This window comes from Syngnathoides biaculeatus, chromosome 22, assembly GCF_019802595.1.
Source record: "Syngnathoides biaculeatus isolate LvHL_M chromosome 22, ASM1980259v1, whole genome shotgun sequence".
Classification (NCBI taxonomy): Eukaryota; Metazoa; Chordata; class Actinopteri; order Syngnathiformes; family Syngnathidae; genus Syngnathoides; species Syngnathoides biaculeatus.
The window spans coordinates 4391321-4408395 of NC_084661.1; the positions used below are offsets into that span (position 1 = coordinate 4391321).

At 43.8% G+C, this 17075-nt stretch overlaps 1 protein-coding gene across 1 annotated transcript in view; it reads left to right on the plus strand.

Annotated features, from left to right (window-relative positions):
* Positions 1-17075, plus strand: part of ryr2a (ryanodine receptor 2a (cardiac)) — a 407989-nt gene that overhangs the window by 131568 nt on the left and 259346 nt on the right. The window contains 2 exon segments of the mRNA XM_061810997.1: positions 16568-16671; positions 16895-17030. Coding sequence (XP_061666981.1) covers positions 16568-16671; positions 16895-17030 — 240 coding nt within the window.

Sequence of the window (17075 nt, forward strand, 5' to 3'; positions counted from 1 at the left end):
GCACATAAAACAACTTACTTCAAGTGGAATTCATTATGGGAGTGAGACAGAATGTAGCAGAGCAAATGTCAGACCAATGAACAATTTGGTATTTTCCTTATATGGCAGCAGAACATGAGATAAGTAGCTGATTATTATAATGCCCGGGTGCACAATTGTTTGCTTAACCCCACCCTGCGCTGCCTTGGGGAAACAGAAAATAAAATGAGAAAGGTTAACTCACATACTTCACATAGCACAGAGCGGATCACTGGACAGAATCCCCCTCCTTGGAGCATACTTGAATAATCAAACTCTTGGGAGTAGAACAATGGGAGCTTATAACCATGACCAACCACAAATATAGACATTACTGTGGGAGTACAGATGAGGGGTGTGTGCCTGTGTGTGTGTGTGTGTGTGTGTGTGTGTGTGTGTGTGTGTGTGTGTGGTGTGTGTGTGTGTGTTGTGTGTGTATCCATGTAAGGTGTGTTGACTAGGAAGCAGGATCTCAATGGCACTCATCAGATGGGTGCCTCCAGGTCTTGGGTGGCCAGCTCCCTCTGGCCATTGATCTGAAGGTGGTATCCCAATGCCAGGCTAACAGTTGACACCAGGCCTTACAGAATGCCTTTCAAACTGAAAGACCAGAACCAGACAGGTTCCTGTAGGATGGGGCTAGGAAATGGGATGGTTTGGTAATAATATATACAGCAGAGGTCTGGACCAGTGGATATTAATCAGCGGGACTTTTGAGGGAAGCCAAAGAGGAGAGTGTTGCAATAGTCACTATAGAGCTCATGCATGTGACGTCACCATTTTCACCATATTACCAGTCAAAAACAGCTGCTCGACAGTGTGGGGGACATTGAGCCGGAGCACAATATACATAATGTCCGAGACTTGTTGTGCTGTTGGTTGTTACAACAGACGAGATATTAAGAAAGATCCTTCTATAGATTACCAGCTGAAAAGATGAGAAAAGATTGATGGATTTGATGGATAGGAATTATTTTTCTCAATCTCAAATTCCCAAGAAGTATTTATAATGCCAAGTTGGCTCACGAGAGAACAATATCCGAATATTCAACATTAATTCCAGCAACAGGTTCAAATCTGTATGGAAGTATTCCTATGTCTTCCCGATCAACCAATACTGCTATTTTTTCATCAAAATGTTTCCTTCAACACAGAGCTGAGAAGAGCCCGCACACTTTGATTAAAAAATGTTTTGGCGAGCGGGAACCTGATAATCTTCTTCTTTTCCTTTTGGCTTGTCCCGTTAGGGGTTGCCACAGCGTGTAATCTTTTGCCATCTTAGCCTATCTTCTGCATCTTCCTCTCTAACCCCAACTGCCCTCATGTCTTCCCTCACCACATCCATCAAACTTATATTTGGTCTTTCTCTCGCTCTTTTGCCTGGCAGCTCCATTCTCAACACCCTTCTATTTATATATACTCACTCTCTCACCTCTGGACATATCCAGACCATCGAAGTCTGGTCTCTTGAATCTTGTCTCCAAAACATCTAACTTAGGCTGTCCCTCGATCACCTTGATCAGACATTTTCTGGGCTGTCGCTGAGAAACACAGAGTTTCAGCTTCCTCCAAAGATTTTCTATTGGGTTTGGGTCTGGAGACTGGCTAGGCCAAAACCTTGATAGGATTCTTACAGAGCCACTCCTTGGTTTTCTTGGCTGTGTGCTTCGGGTCATTGTCATGCTGAAAGACCCAGCCACGACCCATCTTCAATGCACTGACTGAGGGAAAGAGGTTCTTCCCCAAAATCTCACAATACATGGCCTCTCCTTAATACAGTGCAGTCGTCCTGTTCCATTTGGAGAAAAACACCCCCAAAGTATGATGTTACCACCCCCACGCTTCACAGTAGGGATGGTGGTTTTGGGATGGAATTCACCATTCGTCTTCCTCCAAACACAGTTAGTGGAATTATGACCAAAAAGTTGCATTTTGGTCTCATCTGATCACAAACCTTTCTCCTATGACTCCTCTGTATCATTCAAATGGTCATTGGCAAACTTAAGACGGGCCTTGACATGTGCTGGTTTAAGCAGGGTGGTAACCTTCCGTGCCATGCATGAGTTCAAACTAGCGTATTACCAACAGTCACCTTGGAAACGGTGGTCCCAGCTCTTTTCAGGTCATTGACCAAGTCCTGTCGTGTAGTCCTGGGCTGATTCCTCACCTTTCTAAGGATCATTGAGACCTCACGAGATATCTTGCATGCAACTCCACTCCGATTTAGATTGACCGTCATGTTTACCTTATTCCATTTTATAATGATTGCTCCAACAGTGGACCTTTTTTCACCAAGCTGCTTGGCAATTTCTCTGTTGCTCTTTCCAGCCATGTGGAGTTGTACAATTTTGTCTCCCGTGTCTTTGGACAGCTCCTGGGTCTTGGCCATGTTACAAGTTTTAGTCTTACTGATTGTATGGGGTTAGATTATTTCTCTCACAGTGGACATGCACAAATGAGGACAATTTCAGACCCCTCCATGATTTCCAAGTGGGAAAACTTGCAATAGAGCAGGGTGTTCAAATACTTGTTTTCTTCACTTTAAGTGTGTTAGCAATGTCAATTTTGCAAAGGGAGCAGTTTAGGTGATGAGTATATATATATATATATATATATATATATATATATATATATATACTCATAGTATATAGTCAATCAAAAAAACTATTCGAATCCCTGCTACTTTTGACTTTCATTGATCTGTATTGCTTTCTCAACGGAGCTGGAAGAGCTGCTCACTCCTGGCGAGAACCTCACCATCGTCATTTCTGCCACTTCCAGCTCTGCTCCCTCTTGTCTCTTCAGAGCTACTGTCTCTTATCTGTACATCATGGCTGGCCTCACCACAGTTTTATAAACTTTGCCCTTCATCCTAGCAGAGACTCTTCTGTCACACAACACACCAGACACCTTCCACCAGCTGTTCCAACCTACTTGTACCTGTTTCTTCACTTCCTTACCACACTCATCATTGCTTTGGATTGTTGACCCCAAGTATTTGAAGTTATCCACCTTCGCTTCCTGGAGCCACACTCTTCCCCCTCTACCCCTCTCATTCATGCACATATATTGTTTTTTTACTCATCGTCATTCCTCTCCTTTCCAGGGCTTGACTCAATCTTTCTATTTGTTCTCCATCTGCTCCCTGATTTCAATGCAGATCAGTTATCTGTGAGCATCATGGTTCAAGGGTATTCCAGTCTAACCTCATGTGTCAACCTATCAAATACCACAGCAAACAAGAAGGGGCTCAGAGCTGATCCCTGGTGCAGTCCCATCTCCACCTTAAATTCTTCTGTCACACCTATGGCACAACTCACCACTGTTCTGCTGCCCTCATACATGTCCTGGACTATTGTGACATATTTCTCTGCCACACAAGACTTATGCATGCAGAACCACAGTTCCTCTCTTGGTACTCTGTCAGAGGCTTTTCTTTAGATCCACAAAGATATGTATGCAGATGTCACTCCTTCTGACATTCTATGTACTTCTACTCCTTCTTTGATATTGGGCCCATTTTTCGAATATCAGGGATCATGGATCGGTTTGTAAATGTCAAAATACTTGAAGAGGTTATGTTGCTTTATGCTGAAGAGGACATGCCCCTGAAATTGTTGTTTAAACAAGAAAAGGCCTCCAGACATACTAGTAAACATGTAAGGTCTTTGTTCCAAACCAACAAAGTTAATGTCATGAAGTGGCCAGCCCAATCCCCTGCCCGGAATCCAATCAAGGAATAACAGCTAAAAGGTGCCACAAGTTGGTTGACTCCATGCCACATAGATGTGAAGCAGTTTTCAAAAACTGTGCTCATACAACCCCCTCTAAGAGCCGTCACCTTATCATGGTGGAGGGGTTTATGTGTCCCGATGATCCAAGGAGCTCAGTTGTCTGGGGCTTCATGCCCCTCGTAAGGTCACTCATGGCAAAAAGGTCCTTGGTGAGGGAGCAGACAAAGCACGACTCCATAAACCCCCATGACAAATAAAAATATTGGATCTCAGTTTCGCTTGCCCAGACGCGGGTCACCGGGGCCCCCCTCTGGAGCCCGGCCTGGAGGTGGAGCTTGGAGGCGAGCACCTGGGAGCTGGGCTTGCACCCATGGGGTTCGGCGGGGAAAACCCGAAAGGGGAACATGGGTCCCCCTTCTCATTGGCTCACCACCTGTGAAAGGGGCCATAGGGGTCAAGTGCAATGTGAGCTGGCCAGTAGCCGAAGGTGGGGACCTTGATGATCTGATCCCCAGCCACAGAAATTAGCTCTAGGAACAAGGAATCTCACATCTCTGGCAGGTAAGGAGTCCAATCTGGTGTTTAAGGTTGCGAAGTTTCGACTAGATTTAGTCTGATTCACCTCTCCAAACCGCTTGGGCTCGGGTACCAGTCATCTTGAGAGGAGTTGGACTCTGTTCCACTCGGGAGATGCGCATGTTGAGAGGCACGGAGCAGGTGTGGGTATAATTGTTCCCACCTGGCTTGACGCCTGTACGTTGGGGCTCAGACTGGTAGATGAAAGGGTAGCGTCCCTCTGCCTTCAGGTAGGGTGACGGGTTCTGAATTTTGTTTGTGCCAATGCACCAAACAACAGTTCAATGTACTCACTCTTTTTGGAGTCCTTAGAGGGCGTACTGGAGAGCACTCCCTCTGGGTACTCCATTCTGCTGGGGGACTTTAATGCCCCAGTGGGCAATGACATTGAGACCTGGAAGGGTGTGATTGGGAAGAATGGACCCCCCAATCAGAACCCTAGTCGTGTTCTGTTACTAGACTTCTGTGCTCATCACGGATTATCCATAACAAACACCATGTTCAGGCATTAGGGTGTCCACATGTGCGTTTGAGCATCAGGCATGGGAAGACTTTGGTGAGGCCATGGAGAACAACATCAAGATGATTTTGAGGAAATTCTGGTCCACCATCTGCCGCTTCGGGGGGGGGGGGAGTAAAGCACAATGAACACTGTGTTTTGTGAGTATGGGGCACTGTTGACCTCAACTTGGGACGTTGTGAGTCGGTGGAGAGAATACTTTGACAACTTCCTCAATTCAACTGACACACCTTCCCATAAGGAAACAGAGTCTAAGTTCTGTGAGGCAAGCTCTTTTTTCTCTGGTGTGGAGGTGGTGGTTAAAAAGCTCCACGGTGGCAGGACACCGGTGGTCGATGCGATTCGCCCAGAGTTCCCATAGGCTCTGGATGTTGTAGGAATGTCCTGGTTGACACACCTCTGCAACATCGCGTGCACATCAGGGACAGTGTGTCACAATTGGCAGACTGGGTGGTGGTCCCTCTTTTAAGAAGCGTGACTGGAGGGTGTCTTCCAACTATAGGGGATCACACTCCTCAGCCTCCCTGGTAAGGTCTATTGATGGGTGCTGGAGAGGAGGGTCCATCGGGAAGTTGAATCTCAGATTCGGGAGTAGCAATGTGGTTTTTGTCCTGGCCATGGAACAATGGACCAAATCTACATCCCTGCCAGGATACTCTGGGTTCCATGGGAGTTCGCCTAACCAGTTTACATGTGTTTTGTGGACATGGAGAAGGCGTTCGGCTGTGTCCCTTGGTGTGTCCTGTGGGGGTTCCTTCGGGAGTATGGGGTACTGAACCCCTTGATATGAGCTATCCGGTCTTTTTACGATCAGCGTCAGAGTTTGGGCTGCATTGCCAGCAACATGTCGGACTTATTTCTGGTGAAAGCTGGACTCCGCCAACGCTGCCCTTTGTCACTGATTTTGTTCATAACTTTGATGGACAGAATTTTTAGGTGCAGCCGAAGCATAGAAGGCTTCTCAGCATTGCATCTCTGCTCTTTGCAGATGATGTGGTTCTGGTGGCTTCATTAGGCCGTGATCTCCAACATTCACTGGAGCAGTTCGCAGCTGAGGTGGAGCGGCTGGGAATCAGCACCTCCATGGTTCTCAGTTGGAAAAGGGTGGTGTGTCCTCTACAGATTGGTGATGAGATCCTCCGTATTTTGGGGTCTTGTTCACAAGTGAGGTACGAAGTGGGAGATCGACAGGCAGATTGTTACAGGGTCTACAGTGATGCGGACTTTGTATCAGTCTGTTTTGTTCAAGAAGGAGCTCAGTCAAAAGGTGGAGCTCTTATTTTTCCAGTCAACCTACATTCCTACCCTGACCTATTGTCAGGAACTGTTGGTCATGACTGAAAGAACAATACCCAGATACAAGCCAGCAAAAAGAGTTTCCTCCGCTCTCCCACAGGGATAGGGCGAGAAGCAGGGTTATCTGGGAGAATCTCAGTCTCGAGTTGCTGCTCCTCCACATTGAATGGAGCCAGATGAGGTGGCTGGGCTATCTGATGCGGATGCCTCCTGGACACCTCCCCGGTGAGGTTTTCCGGGCAAGTTCCACCAGAGAGAGACCCCGGGGGCGACTCAGGACATGCTGGAGAGGCTATGTGTCTTGGGACACCTGAGAACGCCTTGGGATCCCTCCAGAAGAGCTGGATGAAGTGGCTGGGGAAAGGGAAGTCTGGGTATCCTTGCTAAAGCTACTGCCCCCGTGACCTGACCTGGAAAAGCAGTTGAAGACGGATGGATGGATAGTCATATAACTAAATATTTGGATGGATTGATGGATGGATGGATAGTCATACAACTAAATATTAGTTGAGTGATTCAAAGGATTGGTAATTGAAACTAAAAACTGTACAAAATAGTTTTGAGTTTGTAAAATCAATGGCAAACTGCATTTTTTTAACACACCCCTTTCAACATATTTTCCAATTGCACAGCGTTAATAGTGTATATCATGAATTCTGGGTCTTGTTGGCTTTCTGAGAATCATCTGCTCCTACTCGTAACTTTTTCGTATGCAATAAAAACTATACTGAAAACATGGATTTTTCTGGTTAGTCACATTGTTCTGCTATTATTTTGAACACTACTGTCTGCAAAAAAAAAGAAGAAAAAAAAAACAGAAATCAGAAAGGGGGCGAATACTAAGTAGTGTGTGAATTGTGTATCTTATGTGCTGACTTCGTTTATTTTATTGCTTGTTTTTGTCTATCTGCAGCCCTTTGGGTAGCACATTATTGTGCTATCTGTTTGCCAGTCCCAAGCCCAGATAAATGCAGAGGGTTGTGGCAGGAAGGGCATCCGGCGTAAAACTGTGCCAAACATATATGAGCGTTCATCAAATGACTTCCATAGCTGATAGGTCGTGGCCTGGGCAAACTACGCCCACCCCCGGCACCGTTAATTTGCAAGGCGTAGGTAGAAATTCAGGTAATGTAGGTCGAAGACAAAAAAAGAGTAGGAAAGTGACTTAGTCGGCAGAAGAAGAGGCATGCACAGTCCCTACAATTGTGTGTTGGGACTTTGAATGTTGGGACTATGACAGGAAAAGCTCAGGAGTTAGTTGACATGATGATTAGGAGAAAGGTTGATGTTTTGTGCATCCAAGGGAGCAAGTGGAAAGGGAGTAAGGCTAGAAGCTTATGAGGAAAGTTTAAATTCTTTTACCATGGAGTAGATGGGAAGAGAAATGGGGTTGGGGTTATTTTAAATGTAGAGCTGGTTAAGAATGTCTTGGAGGTGAAAAGAGTATCAGATTGAGTGATGAGGCTGAAATTTGAGATTGAGGGTATTGTGTATAATGTGATTAGTGGCTATGCCCCACAAGTAGGATACCAATCTGAGTACAGATAATCATGATTTTGTCTGGTGTGGGCTGTTATAAGTTTATCTTATACTACATTGTCACATGCAATTAATCACTTCCTATGTCATTTTGTGGTTGTTCAATCACGTCTTGAGCTGTTTGCAGCAAGAAATTTCCTGTTCTTTGTGGGAGGTTTGTCTGGTATATGTAAGGTGTAATAATAGAGCGCTGGATTCCTATTTTGTAAGATATTTAACTGTCCTCCCAGTAATTCCTTTTTTGTCTTTTTACTTCTATTTTTCCTGTCAGAGAGGGTGTCAGGTTCACCAATCAGACATTCATTAAACAGGACAAAACAGGAAGCAAAGACACCAGTTCAAGTCTCGCGAGGAGAGAGGAGAGCAACTGTCTCGTACAATTCACCACCACTCTCTCTGATTATCCTCTCCTCGGCACCTCTATTTATTTAGTTTTGAGACGCCCCTTATTTACATGGATGTTACAAAAAGGAGACGACAAGCAAAACAGTTTGAAACAAGGTGTAAATGTTTCTCCATGTGCCTGTGCATGTGTGGAAGATTGCTGAATACATTTGTGGTCATCATTTCTTTAACAGGCAGCAGTTCTAACAGTTCTGATGATTAGATGTTTTTGTTCTTGCTATCTCCTGCTAGGAGGCTTGTCTGTATTTGATGTGTGTACTGCACATTTACATATGGCTATTTCTTTTGGTAATTTAACTGGTATGAGCAAATTTTGTAGTAGCTCTGCATATGTCACTTTGTTCCCTGTAGTTGTCGCTATTCCTCTATTTTTCCAGTATTGTCTGTGTAGATTGTGATACCAGCCTGAATACAGCAGCAGGTCTCAGATTGTTTAAGACTGTCCAATAATATATTGTCTGTACAGTTCAGTCGTCCCAATCCAAATCTGGTTCTTTTTCTGTCCAATCGGGAACATTTTGTACTACCAAAACAAATTGTCGCAAACTCTCCCACTCCTGTTGTAATGACGTGTGTGTCCATTCCTTGAGTAGTGCATTTAGTTTGTCAGTCAGTCTTGTTCCTATAACCACGACTGATATACCATCTGAGTACAGATAATCATGATTTTGTCTGGTGTGGGCTGTTATAAGTTTATCTTATACTACATTGTCACATGCAATAAGTCACTTCCTACATCATTTTGTGGTTGTTCAATCACGTCTTGAGTTGTTTGCAGCAAGAAATCTCCTGTTTTGTTTGGAATATGTTAGGTGTAATATGGATTCCTATTTTGTAAGATATTTAACTGTCCTCCCAGTAATTCCTTTTTTTTCTTTTTACTTCTATCTTTCCTGTCAGAGAGGGAATTAAGTGCAGTCCTAGTTTCAGCAAGCGATCTCTTCTCAAAAAATGTATGGAACAAATTAAAAAGTTGCATTTTGGGAGCATTCGTTGTGACATTTTTGATAGGGAGATGGCTGCTCTCTTCCTCATCTGCGTCCACAATTATTAAATGTTTCGCATAAAGCTCCATAAATTTCTCCTTTCTCTGTCAGAAAGGACACACCTTGCCCTTTTCTCAGTTTTATAGACTAATTAGTCTACTCGATAGTGACTAGTATTTTCGAGGTTTGGTTCTGCCGCAGTCACCCAGACGCGCATTCACTCGTTCCTCATGAGTGTAGGAGTTTCCTACTCACCAGAGATGTCTTCACTTCCTTCGGCTTCTCGTCAACCCTCAGCCTCCAGGTGTAAAGTCGAGGCCCAGTCCCGGAAAGGGTCTCAAGAGCCGTGGCCACAGTCTTTGCCTGGACGTCGACTCTGCCCCTGGAAACCTCAGGTATCTTGAGATCCGGCTCGAAGGACCAAGTAAATGTCAGGTTCACCAATCAGACATTCATTAAACAGGACAAAAAAGGAAGCAAAGACACCAGTTTAAGTCTCGTGAGGAGAGAGGAGAGAAACTGTCTCGTACAATTCACCACTGCGCTCTCTCATTATCCTCTCCTCGGCACCTCTATTTATTTAGTTTTGAGATGCCCCTTATTTACATGGATGTTACAAAAAGGAGACGACAAGCAAAACAGTTTGAAACAAGGTGTAAATATTTCTTCATGTGCCTGTGCATGTGTGGAAGATTGCTGAATACATGTGTGGTCATCATTTCTTTAACAGGCAGCAGTTCTAACAGTTCTGATGATTAGATGTTTTTGTTCTTGCTATCTCCTGCTAGGAGGCTGCCACGTTATCTAGGGCAGAGCAAAGCATTTCTTTATTGGAAGCAAATGTATGATAATTATGATCACAATTATTCCTACAGAGGGAATTAAGTGCAGTCCTAGTTTCAGCAAGCCATCTCTTCCCAAAAAACGTATGGGACAAATTAAAAAGTTGCATTTGGGGAGCATTAGTTGTGACATTTTTGATGGGGAGATGGCTGCTCTCTTCCTCATCTGCAGCCACAATTATTAAATGTTTTGCATAAAGCTCCATAATATTCTCCTTTCTCTGTCAGAAAGGTGTCAATTTTCTTTTTCTTATTTTGTAGCACTCTTTCTGCGTGTAGTGCTTGGTTAACGTATTGTTACAGGCTGCCAGTCGGTTTGTCAACCCAATGTTTTTCAATCCATTGTTTTATAGGATTATTTGAATTCACATGAAGAGCATTTTTTAAATTGCCCTTGATACACACTCCCTGGAGTGTGATCTTCAGGAATGCCACTGTTTGCTTTAAAAACATGCATTTATTCCAATTCTATATTCTTCAAATGCTTCATTGTTGTTTTATTTTGCTCTTCCAATGGCAGGAAGAATTGGTTTATTTTTTTTTCATATCTCGTAGAAGTGCGCGATATTAACCCTTGAACTACCTGCTGCTGTGAGAAAGTACTTTGCTGTCATCCAAATTTGTTGTACTTCCACACCATTTAAGTGGTAAGATTTTCCCAAGTCTTCCGTTCCCTGGACGAATTATGTTACATCAACTTTATGAGATGTGATACCTTTTATGTCCGTTTTCACATCATCTTGAGTCCAGCTTTTTTTGTTGTTGTTGTTGTTTTTGTGGGTTTTTTTTTGGTGTGTGTGTGTGTTTCTCTTATTTTATCCTCCATGTTAACTATATATATTTTTTGTGTGTATGTTGAGCTGGCCAGCAAAGTCATATTGTGTTATCCACAAATTTAGATGTTTTGTTTTAGTAGGACATTTGCCTTCTACAAACTTCTATTCCTTACACATCATTATTATTATTTTTTTCAGATGTTGTGTTTCAACTATTTTGCTATTTATGAACTATTTTACTATTTGTTTTTCCCCTGTTGGAGTCAGTGGTTCACCTAGGGTGACTATACTGACTTCTCCCTGAACAGGGTGACAGTTACATTCCGTTTGAGGTAATTCTCAAGCTTCTACCACAAGTGGCGGAGAATTCTTACCTCTGCATCCTCAAACAGTTGTCACTCAATTTCCTGTTCAAATGAGGTAGCGAACCTCCACTCACACTTTAACACATGCACATGTTTCACGGAGCTCACGTACAGGACACACCTTTCCCTTTTCTTTTTTATAGACTAATTAGTCAACTCGATAGTGACTAGTATTCTCGAGGTTTGGTTCTGCCGCAGTCACCCAGATGCGCATTCACTCATTCCTCATGAGTGTGGGAGTTTCCTACTCACCAGAGATGTCTTCACTTCCTTTGGCTTCTCGTCAAGCCTCAGCCTCCAGGCGCAAAGTCGAGGCCCAGTCCCGGAAAGGGTCTCAAGAGCCGTGGCCACGGTCTTTGCCTGGACGTCGACTCGGCCCCTGGAAACCTCAGGTATCTTGAGATCCGGCTCGAAGGACCAAGTAAATGTCAGGTTCACCAATCAGACATTCATTAAACAGGACAAAAAAGGAAGCAAAGACACCAGTTTAAGTCTCGTGAGGAGAGAGGACAGGAACTGTCTCGTACAATTCACCACTGCACTCTCTGATTATCCTCTCCTCAGCACCTCTATTTATTTAGTTTTAAGATGCCCCTTATTTACATGGATGTTACAAAAAGGAGACGACAAGCAAAACAGTTTGAAACAAGGTGTACATGTTTGTTCATGTGCGTGTGCATGTGTGGAAGATTGCTGAATACTTGTGTGGTCATCATTTCTTTAACAGGCAGCAGTTCTAACAGTTATGATGATTAGATATTTTTGTTCTTGCTATCTCCTGGTAGGAGGCTGCCACGTTATCTAGGGCAGAGCAAAGCATTTCTTTATTGGAAGCAAATGTATGATAATTATGATCACAATTATTCCTACACCTAGAGTTGAAAGACAAATTTTGGAAGGAGCTAGATGAAGTGGTCTTGAGCATCACAGAGAGAGAGAGAGAGAGAGAGAGAGAGAGAGAGAGAGAGAGAGAGAGAGAGAGAGAGAGAGAGAGAGAGAGAGAGTTGTGATTGGTGCAGATTTCAATGGACATGTTGGTGAAGGTAACGGGGGTGATGAAGAAGTGATGGGTAAGTACGGCATTCAGGAAAGGAATTTGGGGGTTATATGGTGGTGAACTTCGCAAAAAGGATGGAATTGGCAGTGGTGGACAGGACAGGAACATAGCGTGACATATAAGAGCGGAGGTCGGAGCATGCAGGTGGATTATATTTTGTGCAGACAATGTAATCTGAAGGTTACTGATTGTAATGTTGTGGTGGGAGAGAGTGTAGGTCGACAGCATAGGATTGTGGTGTGTAGGATGACTCTGGTAGTGGGTAGGAAGATTAAGAAGACAAATGTGGAGCAGAGAATTAGGTGGTGGAAGTTGGGGAAGGAAGAATGCCGTGCGGCCTTCCAGAAAGAGGTGAGACAGGCTCTCGATGGACAGGAAGAGCTCCCGGAAGACTGGAATACTACTTCCAAGGTACTCAGAGAGGCAGGCAGGAGAATACTTGGGGTGCCTTCTGGTAGGAAAGAGGAGAAGGAGACTTGGTGGTGGAACCCTAAAAAACATGAAGTCATCCAAGGAAAGAGATTAGCGAAGAAGAAGTGGGACATGGAGAGGACGGAGGAGAGGCGGAAGAAATACATTGAGATGCAACGTAGGGCAAAAATAGAGGTCGCGGAGGCGAAACAAGAGGCATATGACGACATGTAGACCAGGTTGGATACAAAAGAGGGAGAAAAGGATCAGGTTGGCCAGACAGAGGAATAGAGATGGGAAGGATGTACAGCAAGTAAAAGTGATTAAGGATAGCGATGGAAATATGTTGACTGGTGCCAGTAGTGTGCTAAGTAGATGGAAAGAGTACTTTGAGAAGTTAATGAATGAAGAGAACGGAAGAGAAGGTAGTGTCGAAGAGGCAAGTGTGAATGACCAGGAAGTGGCAATGATTAGTAAGGGGGAAGTTAGAAAGGTACAGAACAGAATGAAAAATGGAAAAACAGTTGGTCCTGATGACATACCAGTGGAGGTATGGAAGCAATTTGCTGAGGTGGCTGTGGAGTTTTTGACCAACTTATTCAATAGAATACTAGCAGCAGAGAAGATGCCAGAAGAATGGCGGAAAACTGTGGTTGTCCCCATTTTCAAGAACAAAGGCAATGTTCAGAGCTTTGGAAACTATAGAGGAATAAAAATGATGAGCCACACAATGAAGTTATTGGAAAGAGTAGTGGAGGCTCGACTCAGGACAGAAGTAAGTATCTGTGAGCAACAGTATGGTTTCATGCCGAGAAAGAGTACCACAGATGCATTATTTGCCTTGAGAATGCTCGTGGGAAAGTACAAAGAAGGTCAGAAGGAGCTACATTGTGTCTTTGTAGACCCAGAGAAAGCCTATGATAGCGTACCGAGAGAGGAACTGTGGTACTGCATGCGCAAGTCTGGTGTGGCAGAGAAATATGTTAGAATAGTACAGGACATGTATGAGGGTAGCAGAACAGCGGTGAGGTGTGCCGTTGGTGTGTCAGAAGAATTTAAAGTGGAGGTGGGACCGCATCAGGGATCCGCGCTGAGCCCCTTCCTATTTGCAGTAGTAATGGATGGGCTGAGAGATGAGGTTAGATTGGAATCCCCTTGGACTATGATGTTCGCAGAGGATATTGTGATCTGCAGTGAAAGTAGGGAGAAGGCGCAGGAACAATTAGAAAGATGGAAGCACACACTGGAAAGGAGAGGAATGAATATTAGCCGATGTAAAACAGAATATATGTGTATGAATTTGAGGGGTGGAGCAGGAGGAGTGAAGCTTCAGGGAGAAGAGATTGCGAGGCTGGATGACTTCAAATACTTGGGGTTAACAATAGAGAGCAATGGGGAGTGTGGTAAAGAAGTGAAGAAACGGGTCCAAGTGGGGTGGAACAGTTGTCGGAAGCTGTCTGGTGTTCTTTGCGACAGAGTAGTCTCCACGAAGATCAAGATCAAAGATCAAGGGCAAAGTTTATAAAACAGTGGTGAGTGTACGGATTAGCAACGGTGGCACTGAATAAACAACAGGAAGGAGAATTTGAGGTAGCACAAATGAAGATGCTGACGTTCTTGCTTGGAGTGAACAGAGTTTTTGACTGTTGATGACACAGGGCAATTGACCAGCGTGAGTGGTAGGTGCGGCAAAGTATGCTTCTTGAAGTCCATGATCATCTCTATAGTCTTGATTGTGTTTAGCTCCACACTAAAGCTCCAGACGCTCCACGTCATGTTGATCAGAATCAGATTTAATGTCTCAGTAAACAAACAAATACACAAGGAATTTGTGTCCGGCAGTCTGTGCCACCCTGGTATGATATTCATGTCATATATGTAGACTCATCACTGTCTCTGATGAGGCCGACAACTGAGGTGCTGTCTAGATTTTAGGCAGAAGTGATAGATGTGACAGTAGTCGGTGGTGCAATTGGGTAGATGTGGGGTCTGAAAGTGTCCATTTGATATCTGCAATGGAAGCTGGTCACGTCGTCAGCTAGTCCTTTATTGTTCTTCAGTTGGGGGAGATGGTTGCTTGTAGTTATTTTGCAATTTCAAACCTTGACAGACTGACGTCGAGTTATTGGCAGTCAACTGTTCTTCCATCTTTTCTGCATAACTTCTCGTTGCAATGTTAATTTATTTTCTCAGTTGATTTCTGCCATCTTTTGTTCTTTTGAAACTGATATATGATGTGTCGCTGTCTGTATCTTCATTCATGCAGGCTGGCATGTGAAATTTCAAAATCACAAGTTCTATCTTTGCTTTATTGGTCCACTTTGTTTTCACCATAGACTTCACACATTTATGTTTGTGCCCTAGTGGGTATAACTAGTCCAGAAAATGGATGGATTCATGGATGTTGGTATTCAGTGAATTAAGCAGGGATCAGACAAGCCCAGAGGCGCACATGAGCTTCTTTGCATGGCATCCAAGATTTAGCATGGTACAGCAGTGGCCTAGAATGTTGTTATCCTCAGTAGGGTAGTGTGTTGCTTTTATTTTGCCAGTTCATGATTGCATTTAACTTTGTTAAAGTTCCCAAGAATATTTAGGCATGAATCCCAGTGATTTTGCTCAAGTTAGTTGTTCAGTGAGCATGACCAGTGCAGCATTTATGTTACACTGTGGAGAAATTTCCTCCCACATTCCAAAAACATGCAACATTAATTGGACACTCTAAATTGCCCCTAGGTGTGATCGTGAGTGCGGCTGTTTGTCTCCATGTGCCCTGCAATTGGCTGGCAACCAGTTCAGGGTGTACCCCACCTCCTGCTGTTTGACAGCTGGGATAGGCTCCAGCAATCCCCGCGATCCTTGTGAGGATAAGTGGCGAACAAAATGGATGGATGGATTAATGAATGTTTCTGGGATGTGGGAGGAAACCGGAGTGGCCGGAGAAAACCCACGCAGGCATGGGCAGATCATGCAAACTCTACAGAGACGGGGCCGGGATTTGAACCCCAGTGCTCAGAACTGTGAGGCCTGTGATCTAACGAGTTGCATCACCATGCAGCCTCCCCTTCTCCCATTTTCCTTAATTCATTCATTCATTTTTCTGTACCGTTTATCCCAGTGATGACTGCATATGTGCTGAATTCTATCACAGCTACAGTATCTTTGGGCAGGACGGAAGGGACAACCTGAACTGGTCGCCGCCCAATTGCAGGGCACAAAACAAACAACCATTCTCACACACATTTACACCTTTGGGCAATTTAAAGTCTTCAATTAACCTATCATGCATGTTTTTGGGATGTGAGAGGAAACCGGAGTACCTGGAGAAAACCCACACAGCCATGGGGAGAACATGCAAACTCCATACAGGCGAGGCTGGGTTTGAACCCTTTTCCCATATTAAAGTCTAGTTTCTTAATCTGATCAAAACTGGAGCTTTTGCATGTGCATTTTGTTCCACTTTCAGTATTTTATGGACAAAAAATTGGACATGTTAGATATCTGTAGATTTTGCTGCATTTTTCCAAGTTAAATTTTAATGTATTCATGTAAATGGTTGTGTGATTGGGACAGCACTCTGGATGACTGGTTAGCACATCTGACTCACTATTCTGAGAATCCAGTTTGAAATTCGGCCTCACCTGTGCGGAGTTTGCATGTTCTCCCCATGCCTGCAATGGTTTTCTCCAGGTACTTTGCTTTACTCATTAATCCCCAAAACATGCATGAGTTAATTGAAAGCTCTAAATTGCCCATAGATGTGAATGTGAGTGTGAATGGTTGTTTACAGTATACAATATGTGTCCTGTGATTTGGCAGTTCCAGTCATACCCTGCCTCTCGCCCAGACTCAGCTGGGATAGGCTCCAGCATCCCCGCGAGTGAGGATAAGCCTAGTGGAAAATGGATGGAAATATGTGTTATTGACAGTGTCCCAGTTACCTTGAAAAAGTAATAATAGCTTTTCTTTACTAATTACTTAAGTTTAAAAGTAACTGTTGTCATTGGTTATTTGTTTTTATGTTACCCTGTGTACTACTCAGCATCTCCATCGATGCGAGGATCCACCCCTCTTGATGTGGCTGCAGCATCAGTGATGGATAACAATGAGTTGGCCCTTGCTTTGAGAGAGCCAGACTTGGAGAAGGTGATTTTGGTTCGTGTGTATCATTTGGAATGTGTGTAACTTCAGACTTGTAGATTTGCCAGAGATATGTTGACTTCACATATGGGACGTGTTGAAGTTTTGAAGCCAGAATTTGCATTCTCCAATTGACAAATGCATAAAATGATTGACTAAATTATGCCTGTTTTTGCATTACTTTTTTATTTTTGTTGATTTGTTTACATTCTATCATTTGTCTTCTCAGGTAGTTCAATATCTGGCTGGCTGTGGACTGCAGAGCTGCAGGATGCTGGTGTGTAAAGGATATCCTGACATTGGCTGGAACCCTGTAGAAGGAGAGCGCTACCTTGACTTCTTGCGGTTTGCTGTATTTTGTAATGGTAAACATTTGAATACTAAGCATTTATGCACCATTCTTTTTCTCC